At 38.8% G+C, this 27870-nt stretch overlaps 1 protein-coding gene across 3 annotated transcripts; it reads left to right on the forward strand.

Moving 5' to 3' along the window:
* Nucleotides 1-1086: 1086 nt before the first annotated feature.
* LOC108052144 (solute carrier family 22 member 3) lies at nt 1087-27870 on the forward strand. Of its 3 annotated transcripts, XM_044457085.1 has the most exons (6): nt 1087-1411; nt 4246-4417; nt 22604-23526; nt 23937-24091; nt 24158-24326; nt 25680-27870. In XM_044457085.1, the coding sequence occupies exons 2-6, from the start codon at nt 4265-4267 to the stop codon at nt 26659-26661; spliced, it is 2382 nt and encodes a 793-aa protein (XP_044313020.1). In that variant the 5' UTR covers nt 1087-1411; nt 4246-4264; the 3' UTR covers nt 26662-27870. The 3 variants fall into 3 exon arrangements, with proteins under 3 accessions (XP_044313020.1, XP_044313019.1, XP_044313018.1); XM_044457084.1 differs by lacking the exon at nt 1087-1411 and having other exon boundaries at nt 3958-4417; XM_044457083.1 differs by lacking the exons at nt 1087-1411; nt 4246-4417 and adding an exon at nt 6676-7489.

Raw genomic sequence — 27870 nt, forward strand, 5'->3', positions numbered from 1 at the left:
CAGCCCCGTAGATGGTTGATGAGTCTGAGGTGAATGCAGACGAAACCAGCTGGTCCTATCCCACTGAGTGCAAGTGTGATGAAAGATAGGTGAAAAAAGTTGTGTTATAGAAGAAATGAAAATATAACCAACGTGTGACCTCGAGTTTAATCAATAACTTCAATATATACATATTTGAAAATACTTTTTCAGGAATACGATAATGAAAAATCTTCCGCTTATGTGTTCAAAAAGTATGCTACAAACAGTTGACAGTTCAAAAAAAAGAAAAGTATAAAATTGTGAGGCAAATAAAGTTAAGACCGATTTTTTTTAAATATGAATGACGCCGAATAATTTGATTAACATATAAAGGCATAACAAAAAACCTAAATATCAGAAATACTTAAAACAAAAAATATTACTCATCCGCCACGTTGGTCATTCTTAAGGGACTCTCAGTTGATCTTAAAGGAAACTCTTTTTTTTAAACTATTCCAGAAAGGACTACCAAACTGGTCCTGTTTAGCATGAAAACCTTTTCAAAGGATTGGGAGCTTGGGTTTCTCATGCATACGTCATAAAACAAAAGTGACTTCGCTTTTGGCCAAAGCAAACGTGTCACGTTTTCTGCCTTTTGTTTTTGCCCACAATTATTAATTACTGTCAATTAGTGATTATTGTTTAATCAACACATCACATGATGGTGAGGAAAGCACACTGCCAAAACCGAGACCAAAACCGAACCAGTTAAACCAAAAGTTAAGAGGTGAGTTTAGGTGGAAGGAACAGCCGATCAATCAAATTAGCCAAAGTAAACAAAGCAAAAAAGTTGCAAATCAATTGACCATGCGCAGCGTGCCGATACTAAAGTTTCCATGCTCGTTACTACCCCACAAAACAGCCCGACTGAATTCGCGCTTCGTGGTATGACGATCTCGTTTCCACGATCTCAGTCGAGTGCCGAGTGTCGGGTATGGAATCTCAATCCGGATCAAGTGGCGCGCGCGACTTCAGTTTCAAAAACGGCTTACATTTCGCAACAAGCGCTAAATTGGTTGGGCAAACAGCACGGGCTTTATTCGCAGGTTCACCCAGTTCGCAGTTCGCAGCTCCCTGTGGCTCGTTCTTTTGATACATTGTTTATTAGCATACATATTTGCTTAATATATATGGCATATCATATACGCCTGCCAGTTGGTGACATGCATGAGTGTGTGTCGAAACTACTAGAGTTTTTGGCACTTTAAGTGAAGTGTGAAGAGAGCGACGGGTCCGCCATGAGTTCAGTATCCGTTTAATGTTCACAGCGAACGGTAGCCAACCCAGAACAGGATATCACGACTTCAAAATCTCCAGTGACAAACATCCTTCGAGAATAATGATTACCAGAATAGCAAATACCTTTTGACTGGAATATTATCTAAAATAGGTGAGTAAAGTCCTGTCATAAATCCAAAAGGAATTTTTCCATTAATCTTCAAGAATAATTAGCACGAATTAAATAAATATAAACGTCGCGCGTGTGCAGTAAATTTATCAAAAAGCTTTTCGTGTTAAGCTTGTGAAGGTTGAAAATTAAAAGGTTTTCAGACCTAATAAATAGTTTATTGTCCTGCTAAAGAATGACAATATCTTGTGTTAGCGAACGAAAATTTGTTTGTGATTCCCCGAAATCGTGTAGAAGAGAAATTAAAATGACTTGAGCTTGCTAAATAATTTAACGTTTTTATACCCATTTATTAGTTCTTCTAACAATATATTTAAAGCAAATCGAAGATAAACTTTAAGCCTCTAATTAAAGAAGAAGATGAGAAAAAAGAAATTTCACCTTGCAATTTTTTTGAAGTTTTAAAATTTAATACTTGATTATAAATCTAATTTGTAAGAATAAAATCACACTCTAAAACAGGAATCAAATTGTTCCCTAATTAAATAAGTTTGCCATAAATCAAAATGTCGTAAACCTTTCGAGGGCGTCTTTTAAATTCGATCTTATTTTCGCTACTGCCCTCATAAACTTCTGATTTAGTGCTATTTAAATATATATAGAGAGGTACATGTAATTACAATTGTGAAATGGCGGTGGGAAACTACAGAGTTCAGTAGAAGCATTCGATCATCGGCGACGTCGCCCGACCTGGAAATTTTTTGAATTATGCATAATGCAACTCAAAGTGAGATTCTCTCGTTTAGTGATTGCTCAAACTTGCGGCCGACCACACAAAACGTGTTTCAATTCATGGGGTCAGTGGACTACTGTTGGGAAAAATCTACTTAATGCAATGAGTAAGTCAGCACAATGGGCAACCTTTTACCAGGAAATTACCCAAATGGCTGAAAGGTGTTAGTTCCAATAAAAGGGTAATTCACAGAGGGGCTCGATATCCACTATTAATAGATTGCACGAGCAGTCCACTTCAAAATTATGCCACTTTTGTTTAATCCATTGTAATCACGGGACTTTTTCAATGTTACATATATTACTATGGACGGCAGTCCACGTAGTAACGAATGTCCCGGAGAGTGTGCGAAATAAAGTATGCACAGAACACAGACAGGCACTTTTTTCTTTTAGCTTGAAGTGATAACCCTTTTATCAAATTAAACAAATTAAAATTAATTTAATTATTCGTTACGTTGCAATTGTATTAAACTTTTTTTAGCACGAAATTATAAACCTTTTTCATAATAAAAATGTAATACTGAAAAATTTCCGATGTTCGATACATTACTTCGTTATTTGTTTGGTTAGTTTAAAATATTTTAAATATCTAACAATCTTAATAACAATAGTTTAGTATTTAAAGACATTCAGTTACAACACCCTGGAGTCACTCATTAAGGTGTTTATAAATGGCATTAACCCACAACGTCAATAGAATTATGATTTTTTCTATCCAAGCACTGAGTCAACTTGTCCCATTAAATTGCACTAGCTGTGCACTCTCTTTGAAATATATTCCAATTTAATTGGTGGCGAATTGTTTTGTGCACAGTAAATTACACTTCAGCTCGTATTTTATGGCTATAAGTATGATAATGTCTTGTAAGAAATCATACAAGTATGTGAAATGCAAATAATGAAAATGTGGTATTAATAAATGTTCTTTTCTATGCAAATAAGATCATTTTAATTAGCTGAGATGGCTTTCGTGGGAATTTTCTGTGGGCAGAGGCAGCATAGGAAATTCAAATTATGACTGCATGAGTAGTGCTACATTTATTATGGCACATTGTGTTGTCTGGCAAATGATGATTAAAAAACTGAATTTAACTTGTTTACATTCAGTCACGTGAATAAATAAATTACACTTTTACTTGGGTAATACATATTTACCCTCATATCAGATCAGTTTACATCTTGATAACCTCTGGCCAATCAGACTTCTCTTTCGACCACCTGAGCCGTGCGTTAAAAGCGAAAACAAATAAAGCAACGATTAAGCAAATAATATGTCAAATAATTGAAATGAAATGAAAGCAGCGGCAAGGGATCATGGCAAACAGAAAATAATGAAACACTTAAACAAATAGACCAAAAGGCGAAGGCGAAAACAAAATGAAATGCTGGGTGACGCGGACAATGAGTCTTTTTTGGCTGCCTGTGCTTTGCTTTTTGGCAAGTGTACAATTGTACATAGATTTTGTTGGCAGCACGAGAGTGATTCTATGTGGATGTGGTAGATCAATGAGTGTAGTGAACTCACTCGCGTTCCTCCTCTCTGCGCCCTGGCAAACTTGAACTTGACTTTGCTGAGAGCCAGGAAATGTATCTCACGGGTTGGGGACAAGTGCAGTTGCCAGAGAATCGAACACGAATACTACAAGTTGGATACTACACCGACTATTAATAGATACCCTCGCAGCGTTCCTCTTCTTCCTGTTTGAGCGGAAATCGAGTCAACCCCCTATATTTCTTCGCAACGAATTCTTTCCTAGTTCCAACACGGCCCTTGCCACCTACACATACTGCAGAATTGCTAGTGCTTATCGATCTGGTCTGATCGGATTGGATCGGGCTAACCCGTCTGGTTGCGAACCGCTTGGATATCCAGAAATCCATAAATAATCAGCACTTGGGATATTTCCAATTTTCAATTGTTTGCCCGTCAAAAAATATTCGAGAATTCTGCCGATTTGATTTATTGATAGACATAGACTGTGTGTGTTCGCGGGTGTCGTGATTATATAAAATTAAATTGCACAACTAAATCGACGAGTAGCATGGGACCGAAAGCTGATTAGTTCCTTATTAATTAACAGCTGCAAATAAAATGTTAAAATGAGTTTCATCCATCCCGATGCTGGTCTAATGGGCTCTAATGGAGATGTCCCCATTTCGATGGAGGAGTCAGAATCGAAATTGGAGGAGGGTCATCGCGAGAGTCCCTTAAATGGTCGAGTAGAAATAAAAATCGTGATGCTTAAAGTTCAGGTATACAATTTGAACGTACTTACAACAATTTATTTATTTACATACCGTTACGTTAGGATCATATACAAATAAAGTTGCATTACTTATAGTGCATATTAAGTATACGCCATGTACGCTAATGCAATGATTGATATGAAAAGTAGGATACCCGCCAAAGGTAGCTCTCATTCGATTTGATTTGGCTTAAAATTGAATTCAAATGATTTAATAGCTTGTCATACTCGATCTTGAAAAAAAATGATTCATTTCGTGTTAATTTACCTAAATTGGCCCTAACAAAATAAGTTGACTTATAAACCAGAATTCCTTTGATTTTAATTTATAACATAACTTGGCCTTTAAAAAAAACAATAATTTGTTATTTAATTATTATGTTCATATTTAAATATTAAGAAATTAAACATTTTAAATATTTAAAATAAAAATCATTTAAAATAAAGAAGAAGCATGGTGATTTGAATAAAAATGATTTTTAATTCTTAAATTTAAAAGCCAATTAAAAATGTAAAAACTAGTCAAAGTAATAAATAGGTAGTAAACTTGTAATTGAAAAACACTTTTATTTAGGGACAAAACGTTTTGGGGCTAAATCGTTACCCAATAAATCTAAATTAAATTGTAAATTTTTACATTTGTTAAGTTCTTTCTCTGGGTGTATCTTAATAGTATATGTTGTATGTACATATAATGCAAACAAACCTACATTGCTAATTTTATTTAAACTTCAGTCTGCTCCAAACTTTCAAACTCATTTAATTTTTTTCGTACTTCTTCCAAAAAATGCTTACATGGGTAAGGCGAAAACTTTTTTTATTGTCTTTGTTTGCTGTGCCACACGGCGTATGCGAAATCAACGTAACATCCCCAGTAAAAACAAGAAGAACTTTCTGGCTAATTTGTTTGTTGCGCGTGCCAATCACAGGGGTCTGTTAAATTGAAGATACACGCGTGCACTGCAGCCCCCGCCCCCTCAAAAACCCCCCCCCAGGTACTCCATTGTTGATGTAAAATTTATTAGCGCAGTCGCTCGAACAATGACAGTCGTCGAGGGGCGGTGAGGAGGGGGGTGGGACTGTCGAATTGGATTTGTAAACAAACAAACAATTCGAAAGCTCACAAGTGCATGACACTAACTATTGCCGCTATCGGTCATAATTAGAACAATAGCGGTACAATGGAGCTACTGCTACAAACAATCTTTCATGTTTTGTTTTACGAGCTGTAAACCATTTAACGGCTTGGGCTTTTGGGAACAAAAGAATACTCATTGAAACTATCAATAGAAATAACAAATTCTAGTCCTATTCAATATTAAAATCTTGAGTAAATGTATATAATTATTGTATAATTGAAAAGTAAACACTGATACATATTCTTTTGGCACCTCAATTATTTGAAACGGTGTATTTTAAAAATATATTTGAAAAGTTAATTGTTTACATATTATAAATGAAATCAGCGAAACCAGATAAAAGCCGCCTCCATATGTTTCACTTTGTGATATTAGTTTTAATGAGTAATTAATCATTCTCCACGAAAAACCACACAAATTAATCCGATCAGGTATCATCCTAGTATTGTGGCCTATTAACTTTTCCCCATATAACAAGTTTTCTATATTATGCTCCCATTACCATTTTAATTGAGACAGTGACAGGCACGCAATGGCACGTGCGTCAGCAGCTTGGATCCAACTGCGCCTTATCCTCCTATTGACAGAACCACAAAATTACCAATTAATCGAGTCAATTGGTGAAATATTTATATTTAATTTGTCAAGCGTTTATGGCCCCCCAATTGTGGCTAACTGAAATATGTGATAATATAATAGGCGCAATGCGATTCGCAAAGAGGAAGGTCCTGGCAACGACTCCTTCGGGCGATAGCTTTTAACCTTCACGCGGGCGTAATCCGCATGCGGAGTTGAGCAACAGCTGTTCGTCAGCAATTATTTTGTAGCTCCCAAAGCTTTGGCTTTGGCTGTAGTTCAGCCCGGATTCAGTTGGTCCTTTGGTGAAAGGACAACGAAAGTGAAATTGCCCCACACGTGACTGGCCCCATTGAAGTATTGCTCGGGAATGAGCTCCGACTGGAGTTCCTTTGACATCGGTGAAAGCTTCTGCTTTCGTTTTCACTTTCACTTCGTGGCATGGCAAAACGAAGTTCAGCTGGAGGAGCTTTTCATCGCTTTCCATCGCTTTTCCCTGCTTTCCGCCGCCTTTCGGCAAATCAGTTGCGCGCTGGGCGAACGCCAGCACCACACGAGTCATTTTATATCGCGGACGTAGCTGTGTTTTCAGTATTCGAACAAATATTATTCGCCTATTTTAATTTCTCGTGGGGTTCAAATTTTGGATTTTAATTTTTTATGTATTTTTAATTATCTTACTCAACAAAACGTAACTATTTGAATACTTTAATTGTGATTTAAATTGGGACATATAGTAAACTTTTTTAAAACAATTAATGTTGGTTGGATGAACAAAAGTTCTAAATAAATGTTTTTTTTTGCAATGCATATCTATGAAATCAAAATATTTAATTTATTTGCTTTCCTGTTAATATGTATTATTTTATTCATCAACCATACCCTTAACCACAAGCAGTTGTTTGTGTCTTCTATAAACTAATTGGCTACCAAACTAGACTTTCTTGAACTAAGGCCAAAAAATCCAATTAAAAGAATACAAATTTAAAGTGCTCCCTGGCTGATATATAGTGAGTGAAAAGTAAAACAATTTGGAGACAAATGATCTGACAGTTGCCAATATCTAGCGAGCAAATTGTCGCAGTTTTACCGGTTTCGGACGCATTATGCTCAAGGACATTGGCAGCAGCAGTGCAAACGGTAATGGCAATGGCAACAGTGGCCATAATGTTGGCAGTGGTCATGGCTTAGTCAGTGGACTCCATTCGAGTGACTCCTCCAGCGGAATTGGCAGTGCCAGCAGTGAAAAGTTGGGAACACGCAGCGATGAGGCCAACGCCAAAAAAGGGAGCAATGGCGAAGGCGATGCCGATGAGGATGAGGACGAGGATGACGATGACGACGACGATGAGGATGAAACTACGGTATACACTCTTACATAGTCGAGTGGGTTTTGTTGGGCGAATTAGCAGCATATGCATGCGTAATTTTATGCTTGGAGATAATTATTAACCCTCGCCACAATCTGAAATCCAAGAGCAAATTATGCGTGTGACAGCGATAAGCTGGGCATAATTTGAAAGGGCTTGTGTTAGGGTAGGTCAATTTGTGGGACATGGAAAAACGCACGTTTATTTAGGGTTGAATAAATGGATAGGTAATGATGCTGAGAACAAAACTATTGAATTTGAAAAGTTTGTAATTTAAAGAATTGTACAAGTTTGAACGATTTTTCAATGTCTCGCTGAGGTTCTAGTTTCTTATCTGTCAGAAAATCGTTCAGAAACACAAAGGAAAAATGATAAATGCTTAAAGGGTATATTATAATTAAGGATTGTGGACTAATAATTCTAGGAATTTGGTTGAAGATATTTTACTAAATGTAAAATCTTAACTTTACAATGAGAAATCTATAAAATCATTTAAAAACTATCGGCTTAAATAAGTATGTTTACTTAAAGTAATGTAATCTTAGTTACTTTAAATTCCAGAATGGCTTTATACAGTCCTAGAGTATTCCCTTTTTAGTAGTGTTGTGGCCATACTTTATTCATACAATTTGTGATCAAAATGTTCGACACACCCTAGTCCGTAAATTCAATTAAATATGACGGAGGGCGGAACTTTCTCTCGTGAGTATGACGAACCCAAACTTTTGAATGGGACTTAAAACCCACGTAAAATCCAGACAGCTTCCCCCTGATCTCTGACTTTCTGTCTTATTTGTCTGCTTGGCCTCAAATAATTCCCCAAATCCATTCATTTATTTAAACAATCATTCACAGATGCGAATGAGCACCCCAAAGGGAATTTTCGTTGGCGCTTTATTTGGGGTGCGAAAGAGCAAATCAGAGAATGGGATTAAAAAGAAGAAATGTTGCTAAAGGCACAAACTAAATGAGGCAAATGAACATTTTGCAGAGTGTTTCTTTTTTGGCGGTTCTTTTTGGTTCTGTTTTTGGCGAAACAGATATCTGTGGACTGCCATCTACAGATACACATTTCACATTTATGAGACCCACTTCCCTCGGCGAATTTGCTAGCAGGATTTTAATTAAAGTCAGCCATCGGTGACGTCAGACCAGGCTACCTTAATTAAGTCAAGTTTTGAAACTAAACACGTTTTCGCTCAGTTCTTTTCCGCTGCGTTCAGGTTAATTGTGGGCCTCCAGGTGGCATCGCTGGGGTTGCTCCACTCATTAGTGAGTCTGCCACACGTGCTTTGGAAGTCGTGCGTATTGACTTGGGAAAATAAGAAGCTGAACACGGACTCTGTTTAGCATGCGAGTGCGATAAACGTCAAAGTCGGCACCGTGTAGGCCATATTCTCCCCAGATTATGTAAATTTTTCCTTTTTATTTTATTTTATCAGAGCCGTATGCAAATTAGTCAATACAGGACACGGACTCGGCTTGTGTAAAAATAACGAGTACGAAAATATTTTCAGTACATAACGTTGATATTTTTTTTTTTGCACTTGCAGTACATGTTTCTAAATCTTAGATTTTTTTTATTTAGAGACATATTCAATCCTTACTTTGAATATTAATTATACCCGTTACTCGTAGAGTAAAAGGGTATATTGTATTCGTGCAAAAGTATGTAACAGCTAGAAGGAAGCGTTTCCGACCCTATAAAGTATATATATTCTTGATCAGGGTCACTAGCCGAGTCGATATAGCCATGTCCGTCTGTCCGTCTGTCCGTCTGTCTGTCCGTCTGTCTGTCTGTCCGTATGAACGCTGAGATCTCGGAAACTATAAAAGCTAGAAGATTGGCATTTTGCATGCAGATTCTAGGAGTTCCTACGCAGCGCAAGTTTGTTTCAAAAAGGTGCCACGCCCCCTTTAACGCCCACAATCGCTTATATACGATTTTAAAAATTTAAATATTTCGGAAAAGTAAAAATGCAGTTTTATTGTGTTTATCAATACCTATCGAAATTTTTCAAATCGGACCATTCGTTAAAAAGTTATGCGTGATCAAAGTTTCTATCTCCATCTCCCTCGCACTCCCTTTACCTGAGTAACGGGTATCTGATAGTCGGGGCACCCGACTATAGCGTTCTCTCTTGTTTTTATGTGAGGAGATGTAATTAGTATTGCATTAAAGCAGTCTGTCAATATTAATATTAATAACTATAACAATAAATTAATATGGAGCATTATTTTGTTACTCCATTCCTATGTATGTATGAAGGTAAAATTAATAGTTTTAGACCCTGTAAAAAATATATTTTATCATTTATTTTTGAAAAGCATACAAATTTGGTCCATCCATGTCCATCTGCCCATTTGAAAGGTCAACGGACTACTGTGAAGCTGTTGTCTTTATAAGATTTCTATAATGTTGCTTTGTATATCTTTCCCTGCGTTCCTATAATCGTTTGAATCTGAAAAATAACGAAAATCGCCAAGAACCTTTCCAATCAACCCGACTTCAATTTGGCCCAGGTAATTTCCTCCAGACAGACACGCAAGTTTCCCTCTCCAGAACAAGTAAACAGTGAACATTTCCAATTCACTTTGTTTAGACTTGGAGAATAAAGGCGCATGTCTAAATTGAACACATTTCCCAGCCCAGCCATCGGCCAAAGTCTGATTCAACTAGCCCTAATCGTTAATCCAACTGAACAATCGCTCGAAATCCCGCATGTAAACAAAGTAATTTGCATGGAGCTGACAGAGGGTGAATTTGCATTTAAGAAACCGAAGTGGTCCAGACCTGAATCACATCACCATGGGGGTCTCTTTCTGCTAATAGACTTTCCTTATGTCAATTAGAAATATTTTTCTTTGCCTACGCCAAATATATATGTTCAGAGTTTCGGCTTGGAAAGCTTTGCGTCGGTTATTAAGTTATTTCTTTTTTCCACAAAAAAAGGTTTATAAGTTTGTCAGTGCCCCGAAAAAATGTTACCCAAATAAACGTAAATACAAGTATGTTGTAAAGGACAATCAGTATGCCAGTGTGGTCGTAAAGTTACGGCCCACAAATCTGAGCTAACAAGGAACAGTGGACATGAATAAAAAAAATGTTGCACGCTTTAATAGAAGGTTTTCCAGCCAAACTTTACTGGTGAAAAAAAAGTTTTTAAGAGATTTTATCAACTTCCTGCTAAGTAATAGTGCACTATAATTCCATTGAATTTATTATTAAAGGGAAATACCCTAACGCTCACAATTTTAAAGGGATTTATCATCTTCCCAACCCACTGTAAGCTAACACTTAACTGGTCAGTTTTTCACAGCCAAAAAAACATTTTTACCCTAACCTTTGAAGGGATTTTTTTGAGGATGGGAATCAAAAACTCTTTTCCTATTTGGGTACTAACTTCGGGGTCCAGTTTAAAACACCGGCTTTCCCCTAATCAACAAGGTTAAAAAGATCCTATAAACTTTAAGAAAAAAAGATAGCTGGCTGCCCTTTTTAATTACCAAAAAATGATAATTATTTATTAAAATGATAAACAGATAGGCTTTTACTGTAAACGTTCAACTCTTAGCTGATTTTAATTGGGTTTTTGGCTGAACTCGAGTCGGGAGTCGGGAGTCGAGAGTCGAGGACCTGTGAGGTTCGCCTCATTTGCATAAGTAAAGTGCCTCGAACTTCGTGTCCAAGTACGGCGAACTCAGAACCCAATAAATAGCGCAAGGGGTGAGTTGGGGAAGGTAAGTTCTTGGGCCAAGGGCATTGAACGCCTTAATGCCAGGGGCAGCTGGCTGAGAAGTGTCATAAAACTCGCCAACAAGGTAAACAAGAGCTACTCATAAACTTTTCAAGAGCCTAGAATGCGATTATCGCTTTTCAATTTCATCTGAGAACTTTTACTCTGATTTGTAAACTCTGTTTGCTTTTGTCCATTAATTTTGTTATACGAATTTCCCGCTAATCAGCAAAATGGTTGACATTTGAGTGACCCAGCAAATTAAAACAATTTCTCAGCTAGTAAGCAAAAAAGGCAATAAGAATATATTCCCCCCTTAAAAATGAAACAATCAGCAAAACCAAAGGGCTCTTAAAGTACTTTACTCCTGACCTTTTCTCAAGTTCAGTTTGTAGACCTCTTTAAGTTCAGAATCCTTTACTTTTCTGGTGGACCTATTTATATTTTTGGCAAGCGAACAGAACAAATAATAATGGAGCAATACTCAAAGCAATTACAGCAAAAGCGGGGAAAACACAGCAACGGAAACCAGTTGAGCACCACAAACAAAAGACAAGACAGTTGTTTAAACAAAACTGAGGAAATAGCCCCGGAGTGGGTTTGATTGGGTGGGTTGCCTTGATGAGTGGGGCGGTGGGAGGGTTGCGAGTCTTAAATGTATGGCAATTAAGCTTGTCATGGTTCCGAAACGGAAGTACAAGTGCAGTGCGGCAATGACCGAGTGTGAAAAGGGACTTAAAATTCAATTGAATGAATGGCGATTACCCGGAAAGTGCCTCATATGATAAGTCTTCGTGTATGCTACCATCGTTGTTTTCACATCCCATTTAAGCGAAATGAAGTCTCATAAACAGTTTATGTAGCATACATTTCTGCTGCGTTGAACAATTGCTGGGCTTATTTGAACAATAGTATGGAAATATTTTTTTTTTTTTTTTTTTTTTTTTTTTTTTTTATTAATATTTATTTATTATTTGATTAGCGCACTGCTACTCAATTGGCAACTTAATCTAATCAGTCTTTAATATAATCGGTTTCATTGGGTCTTCTTTGTTGCTTAAGACTAATAATTTAACCTAGACATTTTAGGGAGAAATATTGCTGTTGTTGTTATTGATGATGTTTAGGTCAAAACCCGGTCAGGTAGGTCTTGAGGTTGGTGTCGCTTTAGTCTTCTTTTGACTCTTGTTCGAGGGTCAGCGTTATTAATGGCAGCAGTTCCAAGTTTCCTGGCTAGGCTGTTGGGGTGCTCATTTAACCTTTCCATGTACTTCCGAGCAAGTTCCTGCAGCTTGTCTCCAAGTTTGGGCACATTGAGATCACGTTCGATGTCACTGGTTCGCATAAACCACGGAGATCCAGAGATCCTTCGAAGTGTTTTCGCTTGCAGAACCCGGATTTTGTTGAGGTTGGTTTTTGCAGCGATGCCATAAACCTGGAGTCCATAGAAAAGAGTTGGCGCTAATATGGATTTATAAATTTGGACCTTACAGCCAAGTGCGAGCTTGTTGCGTGGTGCGAGAAGCCAAGCCATCCGAGAAACTTTGGTCCTGTAAGAGTGTTGGATACAAGTAATGTGCCTGCCAAATGTTAGTTTTTTGTCCAAAGTGACACCAAGGTACTTGTATGCAGGAAGGGCTCTGATTGGACTTCCGTTGAGGCTGACTCCAGGGCAGCTACTTCGACAATTGGTGAACGTTACATTGGCACATTTGTCTGCGTTTACTCGAATGTTCCAGTTCATGGCCCATTGGTGAAATGCGTCCAGATATTGTTGCAATGCAAATGTGGCAGCCAATATACTTTTGCTTTTTGTCAGGACAGCAGTGTCATCGGCGTAGGTCGCAATTAGCACGTTTTGTTCAGCAACTTCAGTGATTGGAGATTGTGTAGGCATATCTGAAGCATAAATACTGTAGAGAGTAGGGCCGAGGACGCTACCTTGGGGAACTCCGGCAGAGATCGGTTTGGTTGACGACTTGTACCCATCAGCAGATACGTGGAAAGTGCGTTCTTCCAGGAAGCTTTTCACGAGCTGGAACAGCTGTGGCGTAAAAAGACTTTTGGCTTTGTACAGGAGCCCAGGGTGCCACACTCTGTCAAAGGCCTGCTGGATGTCAAGGAAGGCAGCAACTGCATACTCCTGCTTCTCTAGGGCTTCTAAAGCAAAATTGACAACTCTGTGCAATTGCTCAGGAGTTCCATGTTGAAGACGAAAGCCGAACTGAAATTCCGGGATCGCACTGGTGACATTCTCGTAAGTGAGCAGCCTATTTAGGATCAGCCTTTCCATGATTTTTCCCAGGCCTGGTAGAAGACTAATGGGCCTGTATGAGTCCACGTCAGTCGGCGATTTACCTGGTTTTGGGATCATGATTATACTCGCCGATTTCCAAACTTTCGGGAAGTATCCAAGAGTTAGTATGCTGTTGAATAATGACACCAGGAATTGCAAGGCTTGATCCGGTAAAAGTCGAATCGTTCTGTGGTCGAGCAGGTCTTCGCCGGGAGTTTTCTTCGGTGGAAGTTTAGCTACAAGCTCTTTAACCTCTGTCAGTGTGACAGGGCTAGCAGGCAGGCTCATTTGAAATGGAGATTCTAGAAAGTCTTCAACTTGTCGACGTATGCTTTCAGGTGAATAGTCGTAAGGCTTGAAACGTTGCTCGAGGTTGTTAGCGAACGCTTCAGCTTTCTCCAGGCTCGTACGGCACCAGCCACCTGAGGGATTCTTAATTGCTGACTTTGGGGTGGGCTGAGCCTTGTACCGTTTTGTGATACGCCACAACGAGTAGTTGGAACTAGCGTCTGTGCCCAGATTCTCCAAAAAGCTGTCAATAGATTCTTGTTTTCTTCGGGCGAGCGCCTTGCTTAGACAGTTAGCAAGCCGTTTATGTATCTGATGCATTCGAGCGTCTCCCGTTCTTGCATATTCTCTTCTTACTCTTCGCTTTAGGTTGAGAAGTGCCGCAATTCTGTGTGGTAGCTGGAGATGTCTAGAGGTCTCTGTATTTTGGCGATTCCCAGGTGCAGCTATCTCAGCAGCCTGGTTTATCATGCGCATGAAAAGGCTGATGGCATTGTCAATGTCAGAAGGTTCCTGGGCTTCTATGTTAACCTCGCTCAGCTGCTCTAGGTAGGCTTTGAATGCATTTGTATTAGCACCTCTGGGAAGGAGTTGCGTGCGCTGTGGATGGAAATATTGATACAATTAAGAATTTCTGAGGAAAATACTGTAGAGAGAGTACTATCTAAGTAAAAGGCTATAAGTATATTCCAATATAATAACGACCTAAAGTAATTACAGATAATTATTTTCATTATTCTGCCTATTGTCAAATTATATAACGTTTTTTGGCGATTATAAATTATTTATGCAGAGCACTCAAGTGCAAAGCATTCATTTTCTTAGAATCCATAAGCGACAAGGGGAAATTCAATTTTAATATTTCTTCTTACCAAACATCTTATTACACAGGATCAGCTTATAATTCGGTTTTCATCTTTTCTTTAGCCATCACCAGATTCCCGTTTCCGATTTCGAATTTTAGGATGCCTGGCCGCAGGACAATTACGTCCTTGGGTGGTTGGCAACCGAACGGCAGCCAAGTCATTGGCCAAGGCCAACTAAATTTAGTGGTCCAGGCCTATTTGTGTTTATGACGGCCTCTTCCCCCAGCCACACACTATAGAATATGGACATGTGTGGTGGTTTTTTCGTAAGCCGCTTATTGGCAGACCTGAAATCGAAACAGAACTTCAATTTATTTACTTAGTCGGAAGAAAAAATATTTGACAATGGACAACGTGGAAAAAAATCTAATATTTAGAAAATCTTATTAGATTTATATAACTGTTTGTATTATTTGATTATTTTGCTTTTCTTTAATATTTTAAAGTGAGTTTACTAAAAAAAAGATTAACTAATGATTTTTTAAATAATTGATTACTGTTGGAAAGAAAGGTGTTACTTTTAGAGCCGGATGTAAATGGATTTTTATTTTTTTTTAATTTGACATGAAATATATAGTGGTATACCTTTATATATTGTTTTTCCCACTACTTTGGAAAGTGTCCTCCTGAACTTGGATGCCACTTAATGACTCCTTTTTGTAGCTTATTTGTAATTCAATCGTTTGCCGACCGGAATTCAAAATAGGACGTTTGTAAATTTTTGTGATTCTTAGCCTATCCGACATGTTTGGAAGCTTTTTACCATATCTAAAATTTTTCTTTACCAATAAATATTATTTAAATATTTATGAGGAACCAAACAAAAGTACGCTTCAAGTTCTGCCGTCGTCTTATTTCCATAGGTGTTTATTCATCTGTCAAAATCAGATTTTCCCTGTCCACATTGAAATCACAGATGATCCCAACAAAAAAAAAACAAATCTAGACAGAAATAGGGAGACAAACAGCGGAAAGCTTTCAAAGCAATTGAAACGTTGCTGAAATTGAACCGAACGCAGGAATAAGAATTCACCCTCACAAAATGTATGCATATCCTTCATCTGAGCATCCCAAAAATGTGAGCAATTCCAGCGAATCAAAGGCAGAGTCCATAATTTCGGGCTTCTTATGTAGGCCGATTCGACTTTCATCTGAATGCCAAGAAAGCTATCCTTCCGAAGAAAGGCGACCTGCCCCACGAGGATTTGCTGTGGGAGAGTTGTCAGACGCAATTGCTGGGACACATAAATCAGAGACAAAAACAAAAATGAATCCAGTCATAAATCGTGGCAGGAAATTGGTGGTGTTTCAAGATAATTGCAAAGAAAAAAGGGGAAAGCGCTTTAAATTATAGTCTTTCAGTCCTCTCATTTCCCTTTCTTGTTATTTTTCCTCGCTTTTCTCCTTCACATTTTCATAACATTAGGAAATAAGTCTTTTTGTCGTCGTTCGGCACATGAATTTTCAACGCAAATTTCATTTGTCACCTTGACGTTGGCACAAATTATTTATTTATTTAGCATTTTTTTTACGCACTATTCTTTGGCAGTGAATGAAGTTGATGGAAAACACTTGACTAAACAGAAGGCGACGATAACTTAAATAACATTAAAACAGTTTATGGACTAGACAATAAACGAAGCAATTAAGAAGATAATTAGAGGGTGGTGTTGGTGTATATAGTCGCTTTTATAGCACTGATAAAAGTTTGTTCGCCCACACTTTCCAATCCCGACTTTGCTGTGCCTTCTTGGCCACCACTCCTGGGTAGGACAGAACTCCTCGAATCCTTCAATATGCCATAACCAAACACTTACCACACCCTTTGGAACAGAGCATATATGCGTATGTGGGCATAAAAACAATCTGCAATACATTACGCATACGCCACGCTGTGCCAAATTGCTTCGACAGTTGGGAGCGAGCGAATGTTTATGACTCTCCGCCATAGAAGGCATTTGCATACACGTGCCGAGCGTGGGACAGAAAGAGATGCAATAATCCATCAATTTATACGGCGCAGACATCCCGCTCGGTAATACAGCCTGGATTTTGTAAATTATTGCCCACACATTCTGGCCACTCGGGGGTCAAAAGCTGGGCGCAAACTGCGAGGCCAGAGAAACTAATCAAATATTTATGCTAGCTCTCGTCTGGCTCAACGTCTGGCTTCGATATCGTGACTACGCTAACTCGAATAGCTCATATTGGCTTTAATGGTAGCAACAAGTTATGGGGACTTGGGCACTCCATTGCATGACCATGTCCCCAGCCAGAAAATAATTGGACTGAGCCACTGCCAGTAAGTGAGCATCTATTTTCGGGCAATTTAATTACACGGTATTTTGACATCTACTTTCGGAAACTTTGGTTAGCAAACACTGTAATTATGTAAAGTATAACGAGGTTTGACTGAAAGCTTTAGGCCGAACCTAATGATTTCTTAACAGCAATTTGATATCACTTTTAGAACTTATTACTCAGGTTTTCGCTTGAATCAATATAACTTATGTCAACATCTACTTTGGGAGACTTGGGTTAACACACTCTGTAATTATGTAACAAATAACTCGGTTTGACTGGAAGCTAATAATTTCCTTCATAGAAATTAGTATCACCATTTATACATATTAATAGAAGAAGAAAAGTATATTTTGTTTATTTAGTATCACCATTTATACATATTAATAGCAGGGGAAAAGTATATTTTGTTTATTTCGCATTTAATCGTATGTCTGTTTTTTAAATCGGAATCGCAAAATTATAAAAAACTTAAAGTTATAATACTTTTACTTTTATAAAGATCACGCATAATAATAAACCGAAATCTAAAAAAAGAAAATTTATCAAAAATTAAAATCACTTAAAATTTAAACTCGGTCAAGGAGATACACCCTAAGTTTTCAATTGTTTCTCTATAAAATAAGGTTGTGTTGAAACTTGACTGAAAAATACGTAAGTAAGGAAATTATTTTTTCCTTGCTTCGCTTTTAGAGGTTTTTCTGCAATTTAAGAAACCTCCGAAACTTATAAATCTCATAATATTTCTTTATTTGTTCTCTCGGACATCTAAACTTTATGCTTTAATCCTTTTCCCGGGACAACAGAGATTTTATTGAAGCATAAACAATACTCAGAAAACAAGACACAAGCACATTAGGCCGCCTCAGCTGCTGGATGTCAACAGATTTAGCCGGGCTTTTCACTTAACAGCAACAGCACCGAATAATACAGCAGCCCGTCCTTTCACCTGTTCCCCAGCCACTCCATCACTCAAAGCCATTCTGCTACCTGTTTGCCAGGGGACACAAAACAGCAATCCCAGCAAGAAACACATTGCTCCAATTATCTCTGGCGGCCTTTGTTGTCAACGCTTCATCTTCCTCCCACCTCCCGCATTTTTCCCTCCCAAAAAAAGAATTTAGTTGCAACTTTATGGCCATGTGTGTGAGTCTATTGTTGTTGAGGAGAAGTCTTGGAAGTCAGAGTGTTGTCGTCGTTACCTAGAGATTGTTAGGCCAAACAATTAATTAATCATTAGGCCGGGCTAATGGGTAAACGATACACTTGCTAAGTGGAAAGGAGGCTGTTATTTTTTGTCTTCCACTCTGTGTCACCCTTTTTTGGTAAACTTGATTTCTTTGATTCTAGTTCAAACAAATTAGCTATTCACATTGACTGTCCCCGAAAAATTTAAGTATAAAGGGTAAGAAAATTGGGATTTGACAAAAAAAAATTTTTTTGACAAATTTTTACATATTACTATCTTAATAAACAACATGTTAAGTTAAACAATAGGGCAGGATTAGGTTATTAAAGACCAATCGCAACGATAAAATGTAATTATGTAACCAATTTGATAACCCAAGCTTAACTAGATACTTATGTCATCAATAATCTTTTACTAAGAGTCTAACCAATTATTTTCTTTTTTTGGCCATGAAAATTTTCAATATTTTGCAATCTTAGACAATATTTGTATTTAATATTCCCATCATTATTTTGCCACCAGAAGCGAACTCATATTTCCAGCATTGAAGCCAAACGAGCTCCCTCAATTTGGTTTCAATTGCAAAATTTGCCTTCTTGCAAACAATGTACATACTTCCTGCCGTTTAAATGTTTCTTATATGTATTCACCACCCTCCTTTCACAGGGAAACGCTTTCAATTGAATTGGGAGGAGCGATAAATAAGTTGATGAAATCTTTAGGAGGACGTGCTCCCTGTGGGAGCGTAAATAAGTGTATGTAGCGGCAATTGGTTCCGGACTGAAATAAAAACAATTTCCCGACTAGTTGGCCATCTAAGTGCTCCTCATCAAGCAGATAATTGGAATATGTTGTGGGCCACAAATGTGGCAGCCGGAGGCAGATTTATAGTGACTGTCACAATTTCTTTAATTATGATTGAGGGAGTGGGCAATCTGGGCGGACCTTAGGGCGCCCCATCAGTCATCGAGCAGGGACAAGGAGAGATTCTCCTGTTCTGGAGCACAGCCATGCGGAAGCGACTTATGAATAATTTATAGCTGGTTTTTTGGGGCTTTGTGCTTTATTAAATAATCGGTTCCAAGGCGCCGCCTTCTGGTGCTCTTTAAATATATTTAACATTTTGAATTACTTTAAAATTTGAAGAGCTCTTTTGATTTTAATGTCTGTATTGTGTAGGTAAACAGCAAACCTTTTCAGACCTTCACTTATAGAAAATGCAAACCATTTCCTTTATTACATAAGTGAATCACCTTGACAGCCAGTCTATTGAACCATTTGTCACGTGACGCATAAAATTGAATTTACCCTCGAGCCTTTCCAACCTTAAACTGATATAAAATAACAGACGCAGGCAATCGGCATTAACCTTGGCGCTATTTGCACAAGTGCTGGCAGTTGGCAAAACAAAAATAAACCCAAAAGGCAAGAAAATTAAGATACGACAGCGAATTCATTTAATTGTCGCATAAAACTAGACAAACGCCGTCTGAACAGAAAAACTAATAAAATGATTGCATACTTGTGGACGTCGACTTCTGCGGATCCTTCAGACTTGGTCTGCGACAAAGGAACGAATTTCAAAGTTGTTTTTCTCCCTTCGCTTTTGTTTTTCTCACTCGGCTGTTGTTTCTTGTTTTGCATATATACATGCATTATGCATAATCCGCAAATCCAAGCCTTAACCAATACGAATTTATTCCAATACCTGCCCTGACTTTGGTATTTCAAGGTCACAATTCTTAATGGTTGCTTTAGGGCCATCAGCATTTTTTATATTCAAGCCTGGGGTGAGCAGGATTCCACTTTTTTATAAAGACCATGTACATTTGTATGTAAAAGGTCCTTTTAAACTTGACAACACACGAAAAACAAAACTATAATGACGACAAAAGCGACAGTAAAAATAAGAGGGGACAAGGGAATTGTTTGCAGTTGTTTAGCAAGAGAATCTGAATAATATTTGTGCGGGAAAGGAGATGTTTTGGGTTACATGAATGTGTGGAGGGGGGTGCGCGGTCTTAATTTTTGGTGGCTAGTGGAAATTTGACAACACAAAAAACGCTAAATGAAACTGGAAGTCGTAAACGGTTTGAATTTTTTTCTCTTCAGTTTTCGCTTTTCTTGTGGCTTGCTATATTTTCCTAGGCGGAGAAAAAGTGATAGATTATGATTTTTAATTGGGGAAAGCTAATTAATTAGAATAAAGTTTCAAATGTAATGTAATCATTATGCTGTACGGAAATGTCTATTAATTAATTAAATTTAGTTTCAAATTATAATAAACAATTTTAAGGTTACATTTGTATTATGTTTTTTTTTGGTTTATTTATTAACGTAATGTAGATGTTCTAAACTTGTTTGGCCTTGGGTACGCGAATTTCATGTTGAAAGCCCATTACTTTGTTGGGTCTTATGGGTGACATTTTAGCTTATGCAAATAAAAAGTAAAACTTACATACCACAAATAGGTACACAAATAAGTGTTAAAGAAAGACGTTTAGGTGTGGAAACAAGGCTTATTATTAATATTTGCGATGACAGCTGTGACAAAATAAACTTTTAATAAAAGTATGAATGCCATTTAAGAAATGTTTTTTATAGCAACTATAGAATATTTCTTATGTCTAATCCGAAAGACAGCCGCTGTGCTTCCCTGGAAATTAAAATTACTGGGATAAAAAAAGAAAGTTGACCTAGAACGAAAGTAATGCAGATCTATTTGGCGCTGCAATTTATATCTATTATATGCCCAGTTGCAGTCGGGTGGGTTTGTGGGTGGTCCAGGCACCACAGCCTCAGAACTGCTCCACTCTAGTGCCCCAAGGCTATTCGGGATAATCAGAGAAACGCCTCTGAATTATTGGCCCTTGTCTGGATATCGTTGTCTGAGAGTCCAAGCTGTGCCAGGCCCATTAAAGACAAGTGGTCTTCTGAACGAAATGACCTGCAAACATTATGGAGTGCTGATAAATGTGATAAAATGGTTGAAAATAAATCTTAAATAAATAGTGTCGTTTTTATAGAAAATATTTAGTAAAATGTAAACTATTTATTGAAATTTAAAAACAGAATCCAGAATCATTTAGAGAAGCAAGTACAAATGTTGTTTTTATACCCTTGCAGAGGGTATTATAATTTTGGTCAAAAGTGTGCAACGCAGTGAAGGAGACATCTCCGACCCTATAAAGTATATATATTCTTGATCAGGATCACCTCCTGAGTTGATATAGCCATGTCCGTCTGTCCGTCTGTCCGTCTGTCCGTCTGTCCGTCTGTCCGTCTGTCCGTCTGTCCGTCTGTCTGTCCGTCTGTCTGTTTCTACGCGAACTAGTCTCTCAGTTTTAAAGATATCGAATTGAAACTTTGCACACACCCTTCTTTCCTTTGCACGCAGTATATAAGTCGGAACGGCCGGGATCGGCCGACTATATCCTATAGCTGCCATATAACTGATTGATCGGAAATGCCATAACTCTGCTGTTTGTTAGGTTAGGAAGTTGGGACTTTCTATGGGTTTTATATTTGGCCAATCAATCCGACGTACCAAATTTCATAAGGATCGGCCGACTATATCTTATAGCTGCCATATAACTGATTGATCGGAAATGCCATAACTTTGGTGTTTGTAAAGTTAGGAAGTTGGGATTTTCTATGGGTTTTATATTTGGCCAATCAATCCGACGTACCAAATTTCATAAGGATCGGCCGACTATATCTTATAGCTGCCATATAACTGATTGATCGGAAATGCCATAACTTTGGTGTTTGTAAAGTTAGGAAGTTGGGATTTTCTATGGGTTTTATATTTGGCCAATCAATCAGACGTACCAAATTTCATAAGGATCGGCCGACTATATCTTATAGCTGCCATATAACTGATTGATCGGAAATGCCATAACTTTGGTGTTTGTTAAGTTAGGAAGTTGGGATTTTCTATGGGTTTTATTTTTGCCTAATCAATCCGACATATCAAATTTCATAAGGATCGGCCGACTATATTCTATAACTGCCATATAACTGAACGATTGGAAATGCCATAACTTTGGTGTTTTTAAAGTTAGGAAGTTGGGATTTTTTATGAGTATTAAGAATGCATTATGAATGATTTTGGAGAATATAATTTGCAGAATATTCTGCAAGGGTATTTCAACTTCGGCTCCGCCCGAAGTTAGCTTTCCTTTCTTGTTAGATAAGCCTTTACTCAAAAAATGAGTACAACAAAAGATTATGTTTTTACTTTAAGGAATTAATAAAAACCATTAAAAAAAATTGTTCGATTAAGTTGATTGGAAGTCGTTTTAAATTCTAAGCATTGCCTACTCCTAGATTAGAGAATAAGATATCGTTCATATAAATAATAACAAAACTTTTACAATTATTAATGTTATAATTCTAAGTGTCATTTATTTCTCATTATTTTCCACGCAGGCAGAGTCCCCTCTTCTGCCCCTGAAGGACGACGAGCCATCGCCCCCTCGAGTCCAGAGCTCATCGCACATATCAGCCAGTAGGTCACCCCACCAGTACAGCACCCTAGCCGGTGACCTCCAGCAGCACTCGCCACCCACTTCTGCGCCCAGCGAGCTGACCAACTGTCCAAACTCCCTGGCCTCCAGTAGGGAAAATCCGGAGGGAGAGACCAACAACAACAGCACTAGCAACAACAACAACAACACCAACAACAAGGACGAGTTCTACAAGCACATTTCGGAAAGGGAACTTCCCAGTCCCACCCACAAGCAGCATCACGAGTACCAGCTATATCCCAACGACACCTTCGCTCGACTGGAGGGAAAGGCCCCGAAGCCAAACACCAAGATGCAGACCAAAGTGGACGCCGTGGGCAGGATCACCGGGCCGTGGGGCAAGTGGCAACTGCGGACGGTACTGCTCATATTCCTCTGCAAGATCCCATCCTCCTGGTTCATGGCCTGCATCATTTTCACGGCCCCAGCTCCGCGACACGGGGAATTTTTCTGCAAGCCACCGAACACGATTGGCGCCCAGAACCAAACGCAGTGGATCAAGGTTTCGCATCCGCAAAAGGAGGAGAGCGACGATCAGGAGTTCAGCATCGACTTCTGCAATGTTTACCAGGATGCGCAGGAGCACGCCCATCACTACTACAACTACGAGAACAGTGACCAGGAGCCGCGGGTGTGGGAGAAGCCCCTGCACCGCAACTCCAACGTGATCCCCTGCACGGAGTTCCAGCACGAGGCCGACTACCACTCGGTGGTCACCCAGTACGATCTCGTCTGCTCCCGGGACATCCTCGTCTCGGTTACGCAGTTCTTCCATCTGTTTGGTGTCCTCACCGGCGGCATCCTGGCCAACCAGCTGCTGAAATAGTAAGTCCGAGGGCGATGCTTCAGCTTAGGATACCGTTCTAAGGGCACATTTTTTCAAAAGTATTTAAATGTTATATATAACATTTGTACCGTTTTAATGACTCATACGTTTGTTTTTTTTATATTTGTGCAGTCCATTAAAAATCCATGGTTAATATGAGGCTTACTAACAAATAATCATAACATCTAATTTTTTTTAAAACTTTTAGATTATAAAAAAACTTTGCAATTGTTTAAAACTCTATAGATAATTTAATTCAGAAAGTTCTCCTACGATAGCTTAACCGAAAACATTGCAAAGATGGCAATGCAAATAACCTTTTCAGTCTTAAGCTCCCGCAATAACAGTAAATCAATAATCTAAAATCAATATTACTTTAACATTTTATTTGGCTGTTTCATTTTTCTAGCTTCAGTCCCCGAAATGTGATGCTCTTCGGCATGATCACACAGATATTTTGCGGCAACCTCACGGGGCACGTGGCCTCCTACGAGCTGCACGTGTTCTTCCGCTGCCTCTCCGCCGTTTGCTGTGCCCAGATGTACACCGCCGGTGGCCAGATCAGTGAGTCCCGACCCCTTGTCCTCCCTATCGACCATGTCTGATACCATATTGTTACTCCCTCCGCAGTGGCCGACATAACGGGTGGCAAGTACCGCACCTGCGTCTCCACGCTGTTCGAGCAGTTCTGGTCCATTGGCGTGATGATGCTGCCCGGAGTGGCTAGCTTCTGGTCCAGCTGGTCCCACCTCTACATGGCCATCTCGTGGCCCACTGTGATACTCATCTATCTGTGGCAGTAAGTAATAAAAGAGCTGGGAAATACTTATAATCGACCTTCAAAAATATAAGATACTCGATTTTTACCATCTTGTAACCAAATATGTTTCCCATTTAAAAAGGTGTTTTGAGCCTATTTTTATACCGCTATACATAGTTCAAAGGACGATTTTGGGTAACTTTTCATTTTCGATATCATTGAAAAGGGCAAGTCATTGTGGCTTTCGAGGCCAATAGGCTAAACTCCGGTTCCAGTAGATTATTATCCTTTAACGTCTTTTAAAAATATATTTAATTTTACAAAATTATTTCTTTTACTTTTTTATTATCTTTTATAATTTCAATTTCAGTCAGAATTTGGTAAAGCATTTAAGGGGGCAGTTTAAAAAAAAATTGATTTTTCGAGGACTTTTTTGGGAAGGAAAGAAATATTCGATTGAAACAAAACTTTCATGTTTTATTTTTATACTGTTGAAATAGTCTTCTCAAATTTGTTCATAAAAATATATGTCACATTATCTCTAGTACAAGCATTTCGCCGAGGCGCCTCGAGTGGGCATGTGTCGTGCGGCGGGAAAGATGGAGGGCGCAATTTTCATCTAAAAAAAAAAATTTCTAAAAAAATGTTGTTTCAGATTGTTAAAAAAGTGTGTTAATCATAACTTTCTTAAGGTTTTTTAGGTTCAACTAGAAGAGAATTTAGTCCCAAATACAATAAATTTGGTCTTGTTTCTATAAGACGTTTAATTTTTCCCCTGTCTTTTCCGCCAATTAGGAAAAATTGTAAAAAAAACCGAGAAAAACCGCACGACAAAGTTTTCGTATGTATATTAAAAATCGTAACGCTTGCTCACTTGTACTCCTGTAACTTTAATAATATTTTGCATTTACTTCTGAAATTTTAGGGACACATTCTTGGAAAGTTTGGTAGAAATTTAAGCGAACAAATTTTTTGAAGCCTCTAAGCAAGTTTCCCCTTTAAGGAGACCCTAAAAGTAAGGGGGGGGAATCCATATAAAGTGTTTCCGTATGGCCGTCTTTCCATTGGAATTTAGCTTATATTTCGTTTTTTATTTAGTTAATTGAATATCCAATAGACTTCGTGAACAAAATTTTGGACCATATATTAACATTTTTCTGGGATAAAATAAAGAAAGAAAACAAGGTTATAAAAATAGTTTTTGCTGAAATTAAGTGGATTTCACTTTAAAGTCAATTCAAATATTCTTTGATTAGTTAGATTAGGATTTCTAGGACTTAAGAACATATATGGAAACCAAATCTAAATTGACTTTAAATGGTTTGTCCTAAAAGCCATATTACTACATATATTTTGAACCTGCTTGACTGATACATGCCTCTCGCTTCGCAGGTGGATTCCCGACTCCCCGCGCTGGCTGATCGCCCGCGGACGCACACAGGACGCCAAGAAGATCCTGCTGGAGTGCGCCGAGGTGAACGGGACGCGATACAACCTGCCCCACGACATCGACAAGCAGCTGGAGCTGCAGGCGCAGACGGCGATGGACGCGCCTCCGCCGAGTGGGTGGTGGTCAATGTGGAAGGGCGAGCGGGCGGTGCGGCACATGGTGTGCGTGCATCTGGCCTGGTCGCTCTACATTGTCGTCTACTACGGCATGCTGCTCAACATCCGCTCCTTCAGCCGCGACCACCTGTACATCAACACCTTCTTCGCGGGCTTCAGCGAGATGATGGGCACCTTCTTCGGGCTCTTCCTGATCCTGAAGACCACCCGCAAGTGGTTGTGGACGGGGCTGTTCAACATCGTGGCGGGCTGCATCGCCTACTGTGGCTGGTTGGTCCCGAAGCCCAGTGTGATTGGACTGGATCCCAATGTGGCCCTGCTGATGTGCTCGGCCATGGTCTCCAAGATGGCCATCTCCACAACGCTTAGTATTCTGACCACCTGCACGGTGGAACTCGTCTCGGATGACAAAAAGAAAATCACCTCCTTCTCCACCATTTGCTGGGCCCGTTTTTGGCTGCTGGGAGCACCCTTCATTGGGTCCACAGTGGTCTTCGGTCAGCTTATTCCCCAGACGGCCTTCGCCTCTCTGGCCATTTTCGGGGGCTTGTGCACCGCCTTGATAAGCAGTCCTAGAACACATCCCATCTCCAGACCCGCTTCGCCGGCTGCCCAGGGCGCCCAGAACATGGCCTCCCAGTTCACCATCATCGACGGCATGGACAACAAGGGCTATACGCCAACCACAAAGCCGATCCACTCGAACAGCGCCATTAGGAAACTGACCACGCCGCAATCGAATCTACCTCCTCAACTGATGCCCGGCATTTGGACGACCAAGATAAACGAGGATGGCCCACCAATGTGAACAGTTCTTGCAAAGTGACGATGGGTTGAAGTGGTGTTAGGCTTGACAAAATGCAAGAACCATTTCCCTAGCCAAGGGTAAGCTGTTCAATAGCACTACTAAATGGAAGAAGCATATGTTCAAAAGTAAATTATTGCTAGATTCACAGCTAGGACTTTGGTTTGGTTCACTTTGGTGGTGCTGTGACCTGTAAACTATAGTCTACAAATTTGATAAGCACTATATACTTATATCCCGTTTAATAACATTAGGGCATATTCTTTAGTAAGGCAAACTAGCAAACTTTCCTAAGAGTAAAAGTCAAGTTAGGTCTTTTTGCACACTTTAGTAGGAGCTCAACTTTATCCCATACCCTAAATCGGGATGCTCAAATGTGAAAATCTACGGCACATGAAGACAAAGGTACATTTTTAAGTAGGCAACTCTTAAGCTTAAAGCTGTGGAACAGAATCCTCAACCAAACTGTTTTAAAAAGGAAAAGACGCTCGCAAATACAACCCATAAATGGTAACAGCAAAAAACGACATATACTTTTCATTAATATTAACTTTAGGACATAGTTCATTTATTAAACCCGGAAGGCCATAAAAGCACTCGAGTCTGGGATATTAGCTTCAGCGCAGCCATAATTAGTAGTCTCATAAGCAAATAAGTCAAGTGTGGGACAAGCCTTGGAAGAAGCCCAGTATTACGCAGTCACTATTGAACCAAAACAGAACCGTACCGAATCGAACCTCATGTAGAACCCACTGCACAGACAAACCAACATATATTGGTGATCCTTCTAAAGGCCTGTGGTTCCACATTTCAGTGATTGTGTTGCAAACACCTGGAGAGAATTTCATGAAAAGACATATAAGAGTAGTTACACAATAATTACATATTATGGAGTTTTAATTACTTACCTTTATCTTTGATAAAACTAATTGATTCTTAGAAGAAAACAATAATTTTAGAGTACACCTTAATTAATATTACCATTATGTATTATGATTATCAATTACCAAGCTAATTTAATATAAATCAATTAGTAGTTTTCAGGTCTTACATACATAACTATGAATATGAAATATTTTTAAAGTTGCATCATCTAGTAATACGCTTAGCAACTTGTTGAATGTTATCTGATAATGGTTACTACATGAATGGAAATGTTATACATGGCAAAAGAGCAATATTTTTCTAATAAAGCATCCCCATAAAAACAAA

Source organism: Drosophila rhopaloa, unplaced genomic scaffold (assembly GCF_018152115.1).
Source record: "Drosophila rhopaloa isolate 14029-0021.01 unplaced genomic scaffold, ASM1815211v1 contig_155, whole genome shotgun sequence".
NCBI classification, from domain to species: domain Eukaryota; kingdom Metazoa; phylum Arthropoda; class Insecta; order Diptera; family Drosophilidae; genus Drosophila; species Drosophila rhopaloa.